At 42.0% G+C, this 22,087-nt stretch overlaps 1 protein-coding gene across 1 annotated transcript; it reads left to right on the top strand.

Annotated features, from left to right (window-relative positions):
- The first annotated feature begins 5,195 nt into the window (after nucleotides 1-5,195).
- mtif3 (mitochondrial translational initiation factor 3) lies at nucleotides 5,196-12,137 on the top strand. Its single transcript, XM_035781064.2, has 5 exons — nucleotides 5,196-5,385; nucleotides 5,635-6,095; nucleotides 6,251-6,402; nucleotides 11,061-11,202; nucleotides 11,831-12,137. Exons 2-5 carry the CDS (start codon nucleotides 5,636-5,638, stop codon nucleotides 11,923-11,925), a joined length of 849 nt encoding a protein of 282 aa, XP_035636957.1. The 5' UTR covers nucleotides 5,196-5,385; nucleotide 5,635; the 3' UTR covers nucleotides 11,926-12,137.
- Nucleotides 12,138-22,087: the final 9,950 nt, after the last annotated feature.

The raw sequence follows: 22,087 nt of genomic DNA, 5'->3' as shown, positions 1-22,087 counted from the left end.
GTGTGTGTGTGTGTGTGTGTGTGTGTGTGTGTGTGTGTGTGTGTGTGTGTGTGTGTGTGTGTGTGTGTGTGTGTGTGTGTGTGTGTGTGTGTGTGTGTGTGTGTGTGTGTGTGTGTGCGTGTGTGTGTCATTGATGTGTCAGTCTATGTCAATATATGAGTGTCTGAGATTATAAACGAGTGAAAACACAGGTGGCACCCCCTCCATATCGCTAGCTCCCTTCCTCTCCTCCTCTAATTTCCACATTATCCCTGTAGCGTTCTCCCCCTCACTCTAACATTCAGTCTGTCTCTCTCTGGATCATGTAGCTTGTGTTAATTAAACCCTCTTTCAGATCATTCCCTTGCTCAAGTGGCTTCAGTGCGGCACCCATTAGGCAGAAAGCTCTGTTATCTGCATTTCCAAATGTAGCTCAACATTTATTAAAGTGAAATTCATCCAGTAATTGCCCGCCTCGGCATGCCCTGTTCCTGACTCCCACCTCCCGGGCCACCTGCCCAAAGACACCAACAACTATTTCCCAGCATGCCACAGGGTAATTAGACCTTTCAGACCCCGTCCACTGAGAGCCTGGTAATTGCGTTAACAAAAAAAATTAACAGCGCATCATGAGGATCATTATGTAAAAATACCTGCTAATGAAGCATTAGCCTTGATTTTATCTGGATTAAAAATCGCTAGAAACACAGAGAAGTGAGAGTGCGCAGAGACAATGTCAGGAGAATAAAGTAAAAAAAAAAAAAACAACAACTAGGGGTTTTAAACAGTCCAGGAGTTTTGCTGAGACAAATGTCATCCTCTTAAACTAGTGGTAACCGATATATACAGCGAGGTCCATAATTATTGGCACCCTTGCTAAAGATGAGCAAACCATACTATAAAATAAATACTAAAAATACTAAGCTATAATGCATGCAATAACAACAACGAAAATGTATATATTTCTTAATACAATTGCTTAGAATTTTTTAAAATTTTGTTTCAAAAGTAAAAATAAACGAAGATAGGGGTCTAAATGATTAACACTCCTGTTTTCAATACTCCAGCACCCCCCTTGTGAGGATAACGACAATTAGCCTTTTTCTAAAATGTTTTATGAGATTGGAGAAAATGCTTAACAAGGGCTCCAGGACCAGTGGAAGCAAAATAGCCCCATAACATCAAAGATACACCCCTATATTTTATGAGGTACTTTTCTACATATGCTTCTGTTTTTCAACACCAAATCCACCACTGGTGTGTGTGGCCAAACAACTCTATTTTCATGTCCTCTGACTATAGCACCAGTTCCAATCCAAGTGCCAATGCCTTTTTACCAAACTCCAGGCGGTGCTATATAGGGTCAGATTTTTTTGGGCATACAATTTAGTTCAGTATTTGTACTATTTATTTTATACTATCTTTTTTGCTCATCTTTATTAAGATGAGCAGGTGATAAACTGTAAATACAAATTCAGATATCTTGCTATTTTGCCGTCGTGCTATTTTAAAATGACTATTTCAGTCACCTTAAAGGCAAACACATAATTGATCATTTGATTATAAAAAATGATAGATTCTAAAATTGGTTCATTTTATGGCTTTTAAAATTTCATCTGGACAAATTGTTTTGCCAGTTCTCTACAACACATTGAGGTGCTCAATTAATTTGTACTATTTCAAGAGAGAGGGGTATTTGATGATTTTAAACATTTTTCATGACAATTTGTCTCAACAAAAATAGTTTCTAGCTTATGTATATTTGGTTACGAAGTGACTGTCACTTTAATTTGTAATTGATAGTTCAGGTAAGTCACACTACGCAATCATCTGAATATGTTGAGATATGCTGTAAATCATCATACACATTAAATCAAGTGGTATATGAGGACATTTTCCATGACACTTTGTCAGAGTTGACTGTTTTACATTAATACATAGGACAGGCTAGTGGATTAAAACATTTGTACCAACTGTGAACATGAAAATAATTACAAATCATTTCTGAACATAGGATGCATCATAGTTGGAATGTAAGTTTCTTGCGTAACTAAACTACCTGTATAAATACACAGTAGATACAGAATTTGGACAACATTTAGAACACACTTAAAGTGTTACTGTAATTATTATTTTTGAAAGGGAAAGGGAAAGGGGGATACCTAGTCAGTTGTCCAACTGAATGTATTCAACTGTAATGTGTCTTCCGCATTTAACCCAACCAAGTAGCCTACAAGTGCATTGTCTAATGAGGGTTAAGTACAATGTAATGTTGGTTAAGTACAATGTAATGTTGGTTAAGTACAATGTAACTACGCATATAATGACAATAATTGTTACAATGTACTTACAGGAGTAGCCTAATAACAACATTGTAAACTGTAAATGTTATTTGGAGTTTCCTTTCAGTGTGATGTACCTGTAGATACAGCAGTATATATAGTTTACAGCAGAGCAGCACTGTCGGACAAGAGTGACCATGTAGAATAATATCAAGCATCATTATATTATCATCATTAAATCATTATATTATTAAGAATTATAATTCCACATTAATAAGAATAGGCTAATATATGTTTTATACTGAAATGTATTCTTTAAAATGTTGTTTAAGTCGTTGTTAACATGTTTCATGTGGCTTCAAACTTTCTCAACGTCAGATCACCAAACTTACAAAACAATGGAAATGATTGACAGATGCAAGTGAGAATAGTCTAATTCTAAGACTACTAAACGAATCAGTTGAATGGGGGATTAATACGGCGACAGAAAATGAGCAAATTGGCATTTTTTTATTCACGTTTTCAATCAAGAAGGACATAACAATTATTACCATTGGCTCTAAGCTATAGGCCTAAAATGGTTTGGCAATGTAGAGAGAGAGAGGGAGGAGGGCGTTAAGCTACGTTTCAGTTAATCATCAGCTCATTCAGGTGTTAGTCAGCGCCACATAACCTGCATATGTGTATTTGCCGAAACATGTTCGTTATCCTTGGGAAAACGAGCCTCACACATAGAAGTCCCACCATTGGGATGAAGACCAAACGACACATTTAAACTATGTTATAGTTTGAGAGGTTACAGGAACGTTTTCGTGTGGTAACTTACCTTTTTGTTGGGGTTTCGCTTCAAAGCGGGCTGCCAGCACGAGGAAGCAGAATTTCTGCGCTAATTAATAAATAAGCTCACATTCTCCACCATGAATGCTCTTTCCGCGAGCGCATCTTTCTTATTTAAATATACTTCTGTTTAACTTTGGCAGTTAGTAGGCCTACCCTCACATCTCTCTACATTTTGACAATTGCCCGGCTTGCTGAATGGTTGAGTTTAATCATTATGTCGTTTAGGTGTCCGGACACCACATCACTGCAAACAGCCTATGCAATTTGCCTCCTATTATGTTCCTCATCATAAAATGCTTACTAATAAGTTCCACACTGTTACTAGACTTAGGCTGCAATAACACAGGCAGTTGTTGGTCTTTTGACCAATCAGATTAAAGTCAAATTCATTTTATAAACCCATGGTTCTAAAATTAATTTAGCCTTAAGATGCTTTTGGGAAACCGGGCCCTGATCTTTTGCCAGCAAATGATCCGAATTGGGATGCCTGTGTAAACGCAGCCTATGAAACCTATACAAACGAATGGTTTGGTTTGTAGAAACTGAACGGATATAAAACTTCAGATTAATTGAGGCCTCAAATTGTCATTGTAAAACAGATCATTCAAAACGGAGAATCCTCACTATATCCTGTGTTTAAATTGAGTTTTTATCCACATACAGATACATGCCTTCAAGACTAAAACTCCTAACTATACAAAAAGTGCAATGCAGCTTATTTTCAACACCCCTTACCCTAGCCAGGGGTATTCAACTCTGACCCTACGAGGTCCTGAGCCTGCTGGTTTTCTGTTCTACCTGATAACTAATAGCACCTCATGTCTAAATCAGTCCTGGATTAGAGGTGAACACACACACACACACACACACACACACACACACACACACACACACACACACACACACACACACACACACACACACACACACACACACACACACACACACACACACACACACACACACACACACACACACACACACACACACACACACACACACAAGGAACTTATCTTGCTGTTCATTAAATTAACTGCAGTTCATCTGATTATAAAATCTATCTATTTACTGTTTCTATAGACTAAGGCCTGGGCAGGGGATAACCCCACAACGCAGAGACCACTGAACATCTCTAAAACTTTATTGACAATTAGGCTATCACTGCAGATTTCTTCAAGTAGCCTATGTGTCAGAAATTACAATCCAGATCATTAGGGCTACCGAGTGGGATTTTAATAATGAAGATAATATAATTGAGCATATAGGCCTACAATGTTTGCAAACATCCAAAGCAACAACAAAAAACATTCCTGCCTACTCCTTTGAAAGAGCTCTCCCCTGAGAGCTATAGAAAAGCACCTTTGTCTATCAATCAGATTTTTTCCCTCACTAAGATCTCTCAAAGTACACTAAACACATAAAGGGACACTAAATAAAGGCCGCACTGCCTTTGAACATATCGCAAGTTACTATAATTGTTATTTTTCAATCAAGAACACATGCAGGATGTGACCTAATATAGATGGAACATAGGGTATTGATAATATGAACAAATACATCGAATTGGCTTAATATATAAGCTAAATGCAGTGCCCAGAGAAGAAGGTGCAAAACAAAGACGAGCAGAGTAGAGTATTGACGAGTCAAACTGTGTCAACCCGAGTTACGCTCAGATGAGCGCTCAGAAGCTGACCCGCGCGCGCAATACGCCTGCACTGGTCTAAGACCCCGTCCCTTATGTCATTATCTCCGATTGTCAGCCAAATTAATTACAATTATTTCAAATGTATGCCATGTCTATGAGATTTGTTTTTTTTCGTTTGAAAGACCAATTGCCTCTTGACTATTTTTCGAAATCTAACTTAGATATTTAATCACAAGGTTTGCTAAGAACATAGTTTGATGACAATTATTCTAGACCATGATCAGGCTATTATAATCAACAGCAGCCTGTAGCCTAGCTTACTATTAGTAGCGTAGGGGCCTACACATGATTAATTATAGCCTACGTTATATATAAGAAAGGTACTAGTTCGAACGACATCTAAAACTACAAATTCAGATCATTATTCTGCGACTACGTCATCATGCTGCGCTAAGAACTGTTAAGGAGACAGGACCCCGTTTTCATGTTGTATGGAAACAAACACCTCCCGTTTTAGGGCGATACGTATGCGTTGAAATATTGTACAATATAAAGCTAAGTTTACAATTCTTCGTGCGTCCTTACTTATTCTTTGTTCCTGTGTTTCGGCCTGCAAGCTGACTGTCGCGTGCCTGATCTGTATGTATTCCTAGCCCTGTACAATACGTTCTGTAGAGGCGGCTACTTCTCCCTGTCAATTCTTGTTTTCTTAGCTAACCATGTTTCCATGCTTGTCAACAGTATGTTTTTGATGGTCTTTCACTTGCATTTTCTGACTTTTAAACGTAATTGCTAGACAAAAGTGACTTACTTTTGGGAATAATAATACATAGTTTCACGTTTGTTTACCTCTCTCACTCTCTCCTGCTCTCTCTGTGTTCTGCTCAGAATGTCTAGTGCTTGTCTGAGGTGGGCCCTGAGCCATGCATCTAGAGGTGTCTGTGGTGGAACCCTCAACTCATGGAGAACAGCCTCTGGGGCTGGGCTCCTATCATACAATGGGAGATGTGTGAGTGCATCGTTGTCTTGGGGATGGTGTCCACTGTCCACCACAGTGGATGAAACTGAAGAGGGGCAGGTGCCTAAGAAGAAGCAGGATCCCCGAGCTCGTGCCACCATTGGCAGTATTGGCCGGAAGATCCACCAGCGCCACCTGCAGGTGATCAATGAGAATGACGAGAACATGGGCACCATGCATCGAGCTGATGTCCTCAGACTAATGGACGAGAATGGGCTTAAACTGGTCCCTCTCAACGAAAACAAAGATCCACCCGTCTACCGTCTAATGACTGGCAAACAGATCCACGAGGAGCAGCTCAAACTGCGTGAGAAACAGAAAGCCAAGACAGGTGTGTAATATTTAGCACATACACAACTACTGCCTTTACATCACACACATGCACATCTCTGCATTGCATACAGTGGTAATATCAGAATTCTCTAAAAGGAATCCCCTCCTGTCTGATCTCTGAAAGCCAAAACCATACCTTCGGTCTCTCCACAGGCCCTGTGCAGGTAAAGGAGCTTACCGTTTCCTCTGACATTGGTAACCATGATCTTCTAACCAAGCTGAGGCAGGTCCAGAGCTGGCTGGACAAGAAGCACCATGTCAGAATCACTCTGAGAACAGGGCGTGTGGAACATACACAGCCACTGGTGAGAAATATCTCTCTCTTTTTTTTATTTTGACCTGTCTGATGCACATCACCTAAAACCACGTCCCTTATACAGGTTCTATTCACACTTCTGTAGTTTCTAAGATGCTTTAGAGATGATTTTTTGGGTATGTATAATGACTACTACCATATTCCTGTATTTCATCTCCCTAACAAGCTCATGGAACTAGACAGAACAGATACTGAACAGTTGAAGTCGGAAGTTTACATACACTTAGGTTGGAGTCATTAAAACTTGTTTTTCAACCCCTCCACAAATTTCTTGTTAACAAACTATAGTTTTGGCAAGTCGTTTAGGACATCTACTGTTTGCATCACACAAATAATTTTTCCAACAATTGTTTACAGACATATTATTTCACTTATAAATTCACTGTATCACAATTCCAGTAAGGTCAGAAGTTTACATACACTAAGTTGACTGTGCCTTTAAACAGCTTGGAAAATTCCAGAAAATTATGTCATGGCTTTAGAAACTTCTGATAGGCTAATTGACATCATTTGAGTCAATTGGGGGTGTACCTGTGGATGTATTTCAAGGCCTACCTTCAAACTCAATGCCTCTTTACTTGACATCATGGGAAAATCAAAAGAAATCAGCCAAGACCTCAGAAAAAAATTGTAGACCTCCACAAGTCTGGTTCATCCTTGGGAGAAATTTCCAAATGCCTGAAGGTACCACGTTCATCTGTACAAACAATAGTACGCAAATATAAAATACCTCCTAGGAAGGAGACACGTTCTGTCTCCTTGAGATGAACGTACTTTGGTGCAAAAAAGTGCAAATCAATCCCAGAACAACAGCAAAGGACCTTGTGAAGATGCTGGAGGAAACAGGTACAAAAGTATCTATATCCACAGTAAATCAAGTCCTATATCGATATAACCTGAAAGGCCGCTCGGCAAAGAAGAAGCCACTGCTCCAAAACCGCCATAAAAAAGCCAGACTACGGTTTGCAACTGCAGATGGGGACAAAGATGTCCCCTGGTCTGATGAAACAAAAATAGAACTGGTCATAATGACCATCGTTATGTTTGGAGGAAAAAGGGGGAGGCTTGCAAGCCGAAGAAAACCATCTCAACCGTGAAGCACAGGGGTGCTTTGCTGCAGGAGGGACTGGTGTACTTCACAAATTAGATGGCATCATGGAGGCAGGACAATTGTGGATATATTGAAGCAACATCTCAAGACATCAGTCAGGAAGTTAAAGCTTGGTCGCAAATAGGTCTTCCAAATGGTTAATGACCCCAAGCATACTTCCAAAGTTGTGGCAAAATGGCTTAAGAACAACAAAGTCAAGGTATTGGAGTGGCCATCACAAAGCCCTGACCTCAATCCTATAGAAAATGTGTGGGCAGAACTGAAAAAGCAGATGCAAGCAACGAGACCAGTTACACCAGCTCTGTCAGGAGGAATGGGTCAAAATTCACCCAACTTATTGTGGGAAGCTTGTGGAAGGCTACTCCAAATGTTTGGCACAAGTTAAACAATTTAAAGGCAATTTAAATAAATGTTTACTAGGATTAAATGTCAGGAATTGTGAAAACTTGATTTGAAATGTATTTGGCTAAGGTGTATGTAAACTTCTGACTTCAACTGTATATCCATTAGTATTGCAAACAGTAAACCTATATTAAACCTAAATGTGTCAGCCTGAACACACCAGATACCTCTTCACTATTCTGTAGTTGAAACCAGGAAAATAGTAGACAGTTGGTTTTTTAATTAAGAACTCTATTTTTTTATGCAAAAATATACACTCAATTCTGTATATGTACACAAAAACCTTCCTTTGGCAGAGCAGAGATTCATTAGCAACAAATATAAACCGGGCTCAGACATGGTGAATTATACAGTGCCCTCCATAATTATTGGGATAGTGACATTTTTTGTTGTTTTGGTTCTGTACTCCAGCACTTTGGATTTGAAATGATACAATGACTATGAGGTTAAGTAGTAGACTGTCAGCTTAAATTTGAGGGTATTTTAATCCGAATCGGAAATTGCAGTACTTTTTTTCTTTTACATAGTCCCCTAAAATATTCGGACAAATTCACTTATTTGTGTATTAAGGTATGCAAACGTTTAGTATTTGGTCCCATATTCCTAGCACGCAATGACTACATCAAGCTTGTGACTCTACAAACGTGTTGGATGCATTACAGCTAGTCCTGAATGAAAGGTGAATAATGATGAGTGAGAAAGTTACAGATGCACGAGTACTATACCCCCAAGACAAGCTAACCTCTCACCATTAGAATAACAGGGGAGGTTAGAGTTTTTGAGAGGGAAGGATATTTGGAGGCCTGTAACTTTCTCACTCATAATTATTCACAATTAATTCAGGACTATCCATAATCATAGGAGTATCTACATTCATGTAGAAGTGTTTAAAACATTATATTCTGACTCCAAAATGCTAAAGTACATTATTTACGATTAATTTATATTGGGCACAAAATAATCTGAATTGCAACCGAAACAAACCGCAAATGCATCCAACAAGTTTGTAGAATCACAAGGTTGATGTAATCATTGCGTGTTAGGAATATGGGACCAAATACAACATTTTTGTTTACTTTAATACACATCTACAGTACCAGTCAAAAGTTGACACACCTAGTCATTCAAGGGTTTTCTTTATTTTTACTATTTTCTACATTGTAGAATAATAGTGAAGACATCAAAACTACGAAATAACACATATGGAATCATGTAGTAACCCAAAAAGTGTTCAAAATAGATTTTATAGTTGAGATTCTTCAAATAGCCACCATTTGCTTTGCACACTCTTGGCATTCTCTCAACCAGCATCACCTGGAATGCTTTCCCAACAGTCTTGAAGGAGTTCCCACATATGCTGAGCACTTGTTGGCTGCTTTTCCTTCACGCTGTGGTCCAACTCATCCCAAACCATCTCAATTGGGTTGAGGACGGTGATTGTGGAGGCCAGGTCATCTGATACAGCACTCCATCACTCTTCGTCTTGGTCAAATAAACAGCCTGGAGGTGTGTTGGGTCATTGTCCTGTTGAAAAACAAATTATAGTCCCATTAAGCGCAAACCAGATGGGATGGTGTATCGCTGCAGAATTCTGTGGTAGCCATGCTGGTGAAGTGTGCTTTGAATTCTAAATATATCACAGATAGTGTTACCAGCAAATCATCACACCTCCTCCTCCATGCTTCACGGTGGGAACCACACATGCAGAGATCACCCGTTCACCTACTCTGCGTCTCACAAAGACACTGCGGTTGGAACCAAACATTTCAAATTTGGACTCATCAGACCAAAGGACAGATTTCCACTGGTCTAATGTCCATTGCTTGTGTTTCTTGGCCCTATCAAGTCTCTTATTATTATTGGTGTCCTTCAGTAGTGGTTTCTTTGCAGCAATTCGATTCGACCATGAAGGCCTGATTCAAGCAGTCTCCTCTGAACGGTTAATGTTGAGATGTGCCTGTTACTTGAACTCTGTGAAGCATTTATTTGGGGTGCATCTGAGGTGCAGTTAACTCTAATGAACTTATCCTCTGCAGCAGAGGTAACTCTGGGTCTTCCTTTCCTGTGGTGGTCCTCATGAGAGCCAGATTCATCATAGCGCTTGATGGTTTTTGCGACTGCACTTAATATAATATAATAATATATGCCATTTAGCAGACGCTTTTATCCAAAGCGACTTACAGTCATGTGTGCATACATTCTACGTATGGGTGGTCCCGGGAATCGAACCCACTACCCTGGCGTTACAAGCGCCATGCTCTACCAACTGAGCTACAGAAGGACCAAAGTTGAGGAAACTTTCAGTTCTTGAAATGTTCCGGATTGACTGACTTTCATGTCTTAAAGTAATGATGGACTGTCATTTCTCTTTGCTTATTTGAGCTGTTCTTGCCATAATATTTTACATTACATTTAATAATAATAATAATAATATGGACTTGGTCTTTTACCAAATAGGACTATCTTCTGTATACCACCCCTACCTTGTCACAACACAACTGATTGGCTCAAACACATTAAAAAGGAAATAAATTCCACAAATTCACTTTTAACAAGGCACACCTGTTAATTGAAATGCATTCCAGGTGACTACCTCATGAAGCTGGTTGAGAGAATGCCAAGTGTGTGCAAAGCTGTCAAAGGCAAATGGTGGCTACTTTGAAGATTTAAAATATATTTAGATGTGTTTAACACTGTTTTGGTTACTACATGATTCCATATGTGTTATTTCATAGTTTTGATGTCTTCACTATTATTCTACAATGTAGAAAATAGTAACAATAAAGAAAAACCCTTGACTGGGTAGGTGTGTCCAAACTTTTAACTATTACTGTAAGTGAATTTGTCCCAATACTTTTGGTCCCCTGAAATGGGGGGACTATGTACAAAAAATGCTGTAATTTATAAACGGTTCACCCGATATAAAGTGCTGGAGTACAGAGCCAAAACCATTTTAAAAATGTGTCACTGTCCCAATAATTCTGGAGGACACTGTATATTTTTCTATTCTTTTTGCGGATGGGAAAAGGAGTGTGCCTTTTTGTCTGTACAAGAACTCCATGTTAACTTTCCTGAGATGTGAAAGTATGGGCAGCTCAAATGTTAATGTTGTGCTGTTATGGTTTTGATGACAGGACACAACTCTGGAGCAGATGGTGCAACAGATAGAGGGGCTGGTAGGATTTGTTTCCAAACCCAAAGTAATCCGAGACGGTAGAGCTGCCATGTGCATCCTGCGTCCACCCTCAGTGAAGGAACTCAGAGACATGAACAAAGGTGCAGCAGCGCCGGCCACTGATACCAGCTCCGAGTCCACCACATCACCTGCTGTTCCCCATACAGACCTCACACCAGACTCACAGCACTGAACTTAAATACAATCTAACTTAACAGTTGTGTGTGTGGAAACTTATGAGCTCAAAAACGAATGGAAAACTTAACTAGTGAAGGCCATGTCATATCCAGTTATTTTTTTTTAATGAAGAGGGCGGTTGTACACAAACAGCAATATGCAATAAACATAGGATGGGATGAGGAACAGCACGACATGTAAGGTTTATCTACTGGCTACTGGCTACTCGAAGTTTATGTTCAAATAAATGAACATATTCTAGCATACATGGAATGCCTATGTCTATTCTTACCTGTTTTTTCCATTCTGGATGGTGGGCAACACTGTGGCGTTGTAAGCCTTGCTGTGAACTACAACGTTTTCTATTAAAGGGAACACGTATATCCATGTTATCACTACTGTAATTAAAATGTGTGGGGACCACTCTCTCATTCAAATGCACCTCCAGAGATACAGGAGCTGATTTTGACTAAATAGAGAGGGAAATCTGGTAGCAACACAACAGGACTATGGTCAGGTATTCATACCTTGATGGCAAATGTCTTTCCACAGCCTTCATGGGGGCAGGTGTAAGGGCACTGCTCTTCATGGAAAGAGCTGATGTTGCCCTGCAGGTTGAAAGGCGCACCCCTCCCTGGGACAGATAAACACCGGGCGCTACTCTGCGTGGACACACTAGTGCTGCTTCAGGAACCAGGTGGGAAACACCTTGCTGCACTCATTACACTGCAAAAGGGCTGGAGACAATCACTTTAAAGCAACCTTCACTGAGGAACTTTGTTGTAATTGTGCAGGTAAACAAACACATCAAAATGTATTTGTCACATGCGCCGAATACAACCAGTGTACACAATACCGTGAAATGCTTACTTACAAGCCCTTAACCAATAATGCAGTTCAAGAAATAAGATTGAATAAAATAATTACTAAATAAAGCTTCAAATAAAAAGTAATACAATAAAATAACAATGACAAGGCTATGTCCAGGAGGTACCGGTACCGAGTCAATGTGCAGGGGTACATGTAGTCAAGGTAATTTGTACATGTAGGAAGGAGTGAAGTGACTATGCATAGATAATAAACAGCGAGTAGCAGCAGTGTAAAAACAAAGGGGTGGTGTCAATGTAAATTGTCAATTTTGATTCATTGTTCAGCAGAGAGAACAGTCTATGACTTGGGTGACAGGAGTCTTTGACATTATTTTATTATGGTCCTTCTATTATGGTCCTTCTGTAGCTCAGTTGGTAGAGCATGGCGCTTGTAACGCCAGGGTAGTGGGTTCGATTCCCGGGACCACCCATACGTAGAATGTATGCACACGTGACTGTAAGTCGCTATGGATAAAAGCATCTGCTAAATGGCATATATTATATTATATATTTTGGGCATAATATAATAATAATATATGCCATTTAGGCATTCCTCTGACACCGCCTAGTATATAGGTCCTGGATAGCATGAAGCTTGGCCCCAATGATGTATTGGGCTGTATTCACTACCCTCGGTAGCGCCTTACGGTCGGGTGCAGAGTAGTCGCCATACCAGGCAGTGACGCAACTGGTCAGAATGCTCTCGATGGTGCAGTTGTAGAACCTTTTGAGGATCTGGGGACCCATGCCAAATATTTTCAGTCTCCTGAGGGCAAAAAGGTGTTGTCGTGTCCTCTTCACAACTTTCTTGGTGTGTTTGGACCATGATCGTATGTTGGTGATGTTGACTCCAAGGAACTTAACTCTCAACCCGCTCCACTACAGCCCCGTTGATGTGAATGGGGGCCTGTTCAGCCCTCCTTTTCCTGTAGTCCACGATCATCTCCTTTGTCTTGCTCACATTGAGGGAGAGGTTTTTGTCCTGGCACCATACTGCCAGGTCTTTGACAACCTCCCTATAGGCTGTCTCATCGTTGTCTGTGATCAGTCCTACCACCATCGTCAGCAAATTTAATAAGGGTGTTGGAGTTGTGCTCGGCCACGCAGTCATGCATGAGCAGGGAGTACAAGAGTAGACTAAGCACGCACCCCTGAGGGGGCCAGTGTTGAGGATCAGCGTGGCAGATGTGTTGTTACCTACCCTTACCACCTGGGGTAGCCCGTCAGGAAGTCCAGTACGCAGTTGCAGAGGGGGGTGTTTAGTCCCAGGGTCCTTAGCTTAGTGATGAACTTTGTGGGCATTATGGTGTTGAACACTGAGCTGTAGTCAATGAACAGCATTCTCACATAGGTGTTCCTTTTGTCCAGGTGGGAAAGGGCAGTGTGGAGTGCGATTGAGATTGCGTCATCTGTGGATCTGTTGGGGTGTTATGCGAATTGGAATGGGTCTAGGGTTTCTGTGATGATGGTGTTGATGTGAGCCATGACCAGTCTTTTTAAAATTTGTATTATTATTGAATTTATTTATTTTTTACCCCCTTTTCTCCCCAATTTCGTATCCAATTGTTAGTAATTACTATCTTGTCTCATCGCTACAACTCCCGTACGGGCTCGGGAGAGACGAAGGACGAAAGCCATGCGTCCTCCGAAACACAACCCAACCAAGCCGCACTGCTTCTTAACACAGCGCGCATCCAACCTGGAAGCCAGCCGCACCAATGTGTCGGAGGAAACACCATGCACCTGTCATCACCAGTCTTTTAAAGCACTTTATGGCTACCGATGTGAGTGCTTCGGGGCGGTAGTCATTTAGGCAGGTCACCTTCGCTTTCTTGGGCACAGGGACTATGGTGGTCTGTTTGAAACATGCAGGTATTACAGACTGGGTCAGGCAGAGGTTGAAAATGGTAATCCGTCTGGCCCCGTGGCCTTGTGAATGTTGACCTGTTTTAAGGTCTTGCTCACATCAGCTTTCCGCAGAACAACTGGTGCTCTCATGCATGCTTCAGTGTTGCTTTCCTTGAAGCAAGCATAAAAGGTATTTAGTCCGTCTGGTAGGCTTGCGTCACTTGGCAGCTCGCGGCTGGTTTTCCCTTTGTAGTCCGTAATAGTTTGCAAGCCCTGCCACATCCGACGAGCGTCAGAGAGGTGTAGTAGGATTCAATCTTAGTTCTGTATTAACACTTTGCCTGTTTGATGGTTTGTCTAAGGGCATAGCGGGATTTCTTTTAAGAATCCAGATTATTGTCCCGCTCCTTGAAAGCGGCAGCTCTAGCCTTTAGCTCGGTGCGGATGTTGCCTGTAATCCATGGCTTCTGTTTGGGATGTGTACATATAGTCACTGTGGGGATGACTTTGTCAATACACTTATTGAGGAAGCTGGTGACTGAGGTGGTGTTCTCCTCAATACCATTGGATGAATCCCGGGAACATATTCCAGTCTGTGCTAGCAAAACAGTCCTGTAGCGTAGCATCTGTGTCATCTGACCACTTCTGTATTGAGCGAGTCACTGGTACTTCCTGCTTTAGTTTTTGCTTGTAAGCAGGAATCAGGAGGATAGAATTAAGGTCAGATTTGCCAAATGGAGTTCGAGGGAGAGCTTTGTATGCTTCTCTGTGTGTGGAGTAAGGGTGGTCTAGAGTTTTTTTCCCTATGGTTGCACATATGACATGCTTATAGAAATGAAGTAAAACGGATTTAAGTTTGCCTGCATTAAAGTCTCATCTCTGACACTAGGAGCACCGCTTCTTGTTTGCTTATGGCCTTATATAGTTTGTTGAGTGCGGTCTTAGTGCCAGCATCGGTTTGTGGTGAAAAATAGAAGGCTACGATAAATATAGATGAGAACTCTCTTGGTAGATAGTGTAGTGTACAGCTTATCATGAAGTACTCTACCTCAGGCGAACAATACCTCAAGACTTTCTTAATATTGGATATTGCGCACCAGCTGTTATTGACAAATTGACACACACCACCACGCCTCGTCTTACCGGACCTGGCAGTTATGTCCTGCCGATGCACAGAAAACCCAGCCAACTGTATATTATCCGTGTCGTCGTTCAGCCACAACTCGGTGAAACATAAGGTATTACTGCTTTTAATGTCCCTTTGGTAGGATAGTCTTGAACAGAGCTCATCCAGTTTATTCTCCAGTGATTGCACGTTGGCCAATATAACGGATGGTGGAGGCGGGTTATCCACTCGCCGACAAATTCTCACAAGGCTCCCCGATCTCCGCCCCCTGTACCTCTGTATTTTCTTCACGCGAATGACAGGGATTTGGGCCTGGTCTCTGAGACACAGTATAACCTTCGCATCGAACTCATTAAAGAAATAAACTTCATCCAGTTTTAGGTGAGTAATCACTGTTCTGATATTCAAAACCTATTTTCTGTCATAAGAGATGGTAGCAGCAACATTATGTACAAATAAGTTACCAATGTGAAAAACACAAAATAGCACAGTTGGTTAGAAGCCCGTAAAAAGGCAGCCATCCCCTCCGGCGCCATTATGGTTATCCATATACTTATACACATACTATTCTAAAAGCAATCTGCCAATCATAAGGCATGAGACGGCATACATCTCTGTAGTTCTCTCCTATGTTTAGTATACTCCGTCCAGGTCTTTCCAGGGTAGCCTGTGTGAGATAAAATAAAATTTTAGCAGTTTGTCTCCTACAGGGCTCAGTGTCACTCCCAGACAAGCCAGCTGTAGGATCAGGAGATACATCTTACCTCTGCACTTTCTCATGAAGCCAGAGTTTATTGGGGAAGTGAATTGTTTCTCGCAGCCTTCAAAGGTACATTTATAAAGCCAATGAGTGAGAAAGACGAAAAGGCAGATATTAGTATAAAAATCTGAAAATGTTCTTCTCTAGACCACAAAGCTAGGAGTACCCGGCATGTTCTGTACTGGGTTAAAATATGCATCGATATTCAGTTCACAGGGCTCAAATCTGTCATATTTCAAATGAATATTTATTCACTCCAGGACATCCCGGTTTAACCAACAACATGGGATAATACAATTAGTTTACCAATCTCCTTCATTTACTCACTGAAAAGGAAGGTCGTTTGGTGTGTTGCTGGCACTCGTGACTTGAGCTGAACATTTTTCCTGAATGCTTTTCCACATGCCTCAAAGCAAATGACACACCTGCAACCAAAGTACTGCATTTCATAATACCTGTGCTGTGTTCAACCAGAAAACTGACAAAGACCTACTGAAAATGTAGTGCGCAACATTCATGCGGTTTTTCATCATGGTTGTGTTTACGATTAAGATGTTTCTTCAAATTGTAATTTGTGGTGAAGACCTCTGTGCATCCATATACTGTACATATGTCAACAAACAGAACCACACAATTGTAGCCAGAACTCCTCGTACTCAATATGTCTCAAATGTCTGCACTCGGGGGCTAAAAAACACAAATACTCAGCTGAAGAGTCTCACCACTGTGGCTCCGCTGGTGCCAAGCTAGGTGGTACTTTGTGCAGAATGACTTGTCACAGCTGTCATGTTCATACACAAATGGTTTCTGCAAACTTAAAGCACATTGGTATAGGAAAGAATTGTTGGTATGGTGGCATTAAATGCACAATGTCAATGTGTGATATTTCCTCCATTCAATAGTCATTACAATTAATACCAATTTCATTGATTCTTGAAATACAATAACATAGCCATTACTTGTTTAGCCTACAACACTCTTAGTGTTCATGTTCTGTGTATACACAAAAATGGTGATCTCATGTCGTGTCAGTCCTTGCATCCACTATGAATTTGAAACTGGTTTCATTCCCCCAGCCTCCGCCTGGATGACACAACTCACAGTGCAGGGAGAGCTGTGACGCACTGGTCTGGACAGGAGGCTGTTGTAAATGCAGTATTCACTCAGACATTGAGCTGACGCATTGATTGGTTCTCTGTGGGTGTTTGAGCGAGAAAGACACGGAGAAGAACAACCTACAACATAAAAACAGCCTTTCCATATTGTCAGTTTAAAATTTTTTTTAAAAAAAGTATTATTCTGACTGCAGAGAGAGAGGGGCTCCGGAGTTGGAGACTTGAGGCAACAATTGCAGAAGTGGAGTTTGAGTCTGAAGCGAGAAGAGCTTTGAGTAAAGTTGGGGATGATGAATAGAACACAGTAGTGTCAAAGAATGGAACAAAAAGGAAATTGTCTAAAATTGAAGTGGATGACAAGTGTATGTCGGGAAATGATTTGTTTGTTATTGGGATGCGATATTTGGATAAGAATGTTTATCTGGGAGATCTGTTTGAGGTATCGAGGAAGGTGAAGCAGGTGCTGGGAAAAGTGGAGTCCGAGTGATCAGGAGTGGGCTTGTTCTGATTAATTGTGTTTCTGAAGAACAGAAGAAGAGTGCATTGGGCATCACAAAAATCTTGACATCCCAGGTAATGTGCTTTGAACTTCGGAGTAGGGCGCCTGTTAAAGGAGTAATCTCCGGGTTGTCGTAGAAGTTAAGGCTGAATACATCAAGAATCATGTCCCAGATGTGGTTGGTGCCTGTCACTTTACCCGCATGGTGAATGGAGAAAGGGAGGAAAGTTTGTCAGGTCTGTTTTTAGATTAAGAGAACCTCCCTACGTGTGTAAAGCCAGGCTATGTAAGGCATTATGTAAGAGAATTGGTCCCCAAACTACTACAATGTAAACTATAAATGATTTGGCCATGTTTCAAATGTTTGCAGACGGATGGAGTATGATGAAGATCGGAGTGAAGAAGGTCAGTGTTGTAATTGTGATGGGAATCATGACCCAGAGTCCCTGGTGTATCCTGTAAGGGCCCTGCTGAAAAAAACAGCATACATTGACTGTACAAAACATTTAGGACACCCCCCCCATGTTGACTCTGCAAGGTGTTGAAAGTGTTCCACAGCAATGTTGGCCCATGTTGACTCGAATGCTTTCCACAGTTGTGTCAAGTTGGCTGGATGTCCTTTGGGTGGTGGACCATTTTTGATACACACGGAAACTGTTGAGCATGAAAAACCCAGCAGCATTGCAGTTCTTGACACAAATAGGTGCGCCTGGAATTTACTACTGTTGTGGAAATTCTTACACAGGGACAGTGAAAGTCAATCTTAAATGAATAATTATTTTATCGGCACACTGGAGAGGTTCCGACAAACTTGATGCACCATAGTGAACGTCTCCCAGGAGCTCTAACGGGGCAGTCCCGTTAGTTCCCTTATATACGGACAAGTTATATTTGCATGATTTAGCTTTTTCATCATTCATAATTAATGTTTGCTTCATTCATGTGATGACAAAATTTTGGTCATCCATGTGACAGACTAATACCTCAAAATGCTTTTCTCTCTAAACGGAGACCTTGACACTGAGATATCCCTTTCTCTAAACAAGGTTCTGGGTGTACTGCCAAATTGCAGATATTGTAAGGTTCTGTGTTTATTTTCTTAGTCAACCTTGCATTCTGTTTCTTTGTGTTCTTGAACGTAGTCCTGTCTTTCATTTTTGTTCAATGATTTCACCTGTGTTAGTTACTCACCTGGTCTCATCAGCTCCTTATTTAGTTCAGTTCATTCTGTTTGTGCCTTTGTGAGGCATTGTTAGTTTTGACTCTACTAAGCCTTTTCCTAGCTCGTTTGTGAGAACCAATTATAGCCTTCAGTGCTAATTTTGATTCACCTGCCTGTTTGCCTACATGTGTATGACCATTGCCTGCCTGTGACCACGATTCCTACCTTCTGCTAAGGTGAAATAAACACCTGCCGCGCCCTGTGCGTGAATCAACACCTTTTTCTCCCATTACAGAATACCTCTCCTCAAAAACAGAATGGAGTCAGCAGAGCTACAGTGGCGCCTAACCCAGCAAGAGGAGCGTATGGCGGAAATCTGCCGTCTTCTCCGCCAGCCTATCCGTACTCCTCTGATTCCAGGTATCGTAACCCATAGCCCTTCTTCATTCATATCCATGCCTGCAAAATATGACGGGAAATGTCAGAGATTTCTGATGCAATCTAGCAAATACATTGAGCACAACCCCACTAACTTCACCACCGACAAGAGCAGGGTGGATTTTGTTGTGTCTCTACTCACAGGCAAAGCCCTCAATTGGGCCACTGCCATATGGATTGCCAACAGCACAGAACTCGGACCTGAGACCCATTTCCACACCCTCTTCAAAGAGGTATTCGATCACTCTCCTTCCGATCGTCCTATAGGAGACCTCCTCTTGGAACTTCAACAAGGACGCAATTCAGCTGTCGAGTATGCCCTCGAGTTCCGCACCATGGTTACAGGGAGTGGATGGAGTGAGGCTGCTTTACTTACTGTCTACTGAAGAGGGCTCAACAGGGAACTTCAGGCGGAGCTGGCCTGTAGAGGTGACCTTCAGTATTTAAATCAATACATTCGTATGTCCATCTCCATCGACCGACTCATAGCCGACCGCTGAAGAACTCTGCCACCCAGGATCCCGAAACACTCATTCCATGATTCCGTCATCTCGTCCAAGTCTTTCAGAGCCCATGCAGTTGGGCCGTGCTCCTCTCCCGTGTATTGAATGTCAAAGGCAGATCCAAGAAGGGATCTGCCTATATTGTGGAGAGAAAGATCATCTACTCAGCCACTGCCCTGTTCGCCCCCCACAGAGAGATGAGAAGGGTCCCTCCGCTGCCATGCAGGTGCATTTCCTTATTTCTAAATATCTCCCAGAAGCAATTCTCCTTCCCATTATTGATAACCGTGAAGGGGGTTACTAAGTACGTAGAGGGTTTGATAGATTCGGGAGCAGCAGGTAATTGTATCGATCACCAGCTAGTACAAGAGCTTGACATTGATCTAAAACCTGTCACCCCTCCTTTTAAGGATTAACACCATGGATGGGCAGCCTTTGGACATGGGCTTCATTACGCACCTGACACAGAGCGTCACCCTCCAGATTGGAGTCTTCCACACCGAAACCATTCAACTCATGGAACTCTCATCCTCGGACACCCCTGGCTTTGTCGTCACGACCATGCCATCTCGTGGCGACAAGGTGAACTACTGTCCTGGTCTTCTACCTGCTTCACCAGTTGTCTCAGCCTACCCTGCAGAGCTACCACCCTTGAGGACTCTGCCTCCGCAGTGCCACCCACCATACCATCGGAATACGCCCAGTACAGCAATGTCTTCAGCAAAATCCAGGCCTCCACTCACCCAGGGGACTGTGCTAATGACTTACTCCCTGGAGTATCCCCACCGAAGGGCCGTGTTTACCCCCTATCTATCCCGGAACATGAGGCAATGGAGAACTACATTCATGAAACACTCAAACGGTTTCATTTGTCTTTCTTCTTCCCCGGCTGCGTCCCGCTTCTTCTTCGTTGGAAAAAAGGACAGTGGTCTCCGTCCAGGTATTGATTACCATTCCCTGAATGATTGCTTTAAATTGTTTAACTTGGGTGAAACGTTTCGGGTAGCCTTCCACAAGCTTCCCACAATAAGTTGGGTGAATTTTGGCCCATTCCCCCTGACAGAGCTGATGTAACTGAGTCAGGTTTGTAGGCCTCCTTGCTCGCACACACTTTTTCAGTTCTGCCCACAAATTCTCTATAGGATTGAGGTCGGGGCTTTGTGATCGCCACTCCAATACCTTGACTTTGTCCTTAAGTCATTTTGCTACAACTTTGAAAGTATGCTTGGGGTCATTGTCCATTTGGAAGACCCATTTGTGACCAAGCTTCAAAAAGCACGATCTTTGTCCTCATCTACAGTTGCAAACCATAGTCTGTTTTTTTATGGGGTTTTTGGAGCAGTGGCTTCTTCCTTGCAGAGCGGCCTTTCAGGTTATCTTGATATAGGACTCATTTTACTGTGGATATAGATACTTTTGTACCCGCTTCTTCCAGCATCTTCAAGGTCCTTTGCTGTTGTTCCGGGATTGATTTGCCCTTTTCGCACCATAGTACGTTCATCTCTAGGAGACAGAATGCGTCTCCTTCCTGAGCGGTATGACGGCTGCGTGGTCCCATGGTGTTTATACTTGCGTACTATTGTTTGTACAGGTGAACGTAATACCTTCAGGCGTTTCGAAATTGCTGTCAAGGAAGAACCACACTTGTGAAGGTCTACAATGTTTTTCTGAGGTCTTTGCTGATTTCTTCAGATTTTCCTATGATGTCAAGCAAAGAGGCACTGCGTTTGAAGGTAGGCCTTGAAATACATCCACAGTTACACCTCCAATTGACTCAAATGATGTCAATAAGCCTATCAGAAGCTTCTAAAGCCATGACATCATTTTCTGGAATTTTCCAAGCTGTTTAAAGGCACAGTCAACTTAGTGTATGTAAACTTCTGACCCACTGGAATTGTGATACATATAATTATAAGTGAAATAATTTGTCTGTAAATAATTGTTGGAAAAATTACTTGTCATGCACAAAGTAGATGTCCTAACCGACTTGCCAAAACTATAGATTTAATGACTCCAACCTGAGTGTATGTAAACTTCCAACTTCAACTGTACCTCATTTAGCGTATGTTCCAGCAGGTGTTCCGTTTGTATGGGATTTAGTAGGACATCGTCTCTGACCGGGGGCCCCAGTTTGTCTACCGGGTGTGGCGAGCCTTCTGTGACCGACTGGGGGTCCAAGAAATAGTGAAGTACAATGTTCTGCCTCTCCACACGACTGGAGTCAGTATATGGCCTGGGCCGAATACGCTCAGAACTCACTCATGCATTTATCCCTCTGCCTTACGCCGTTTCAGTGTATACTTGGTTACCAACCCCCCATATTTCCCTGAGAGGCGGAGCCTGGTACTGTCCCAGCCGTCGGTTTGGTTTCGGCGTAGTGAGCGGGTATGTGAGACCGCTCACCGGCATCTGCAGGAAGCCTCTAATATATAGAAATGCTTTGCTGACAGACGCCCCTGACCTACGCCACTCTTTCACCCCGGACAGCG

The sequence above is a fragment of the Oncorhynchus keta genome, chromosome 11 (genome assembly GCF_023373465.1).
Source record: "Oncorhynchus keta strain PuntledgeMale-10-30-2019 chromosome 11, Oket_V2, whole genome shotgun sequence".
NCBI classification, from domain to species: Eukaryota; Metazoa; Chordata; class Actinopteri; order Salmoniformes; family Salmonidae; genus Oncorhynchus; species Oncorhynchus keta.
Note: the sequence above shows the minus strand (reverse complement) of the source record. Positions and strands in the feature narration are given on the sequence as shown.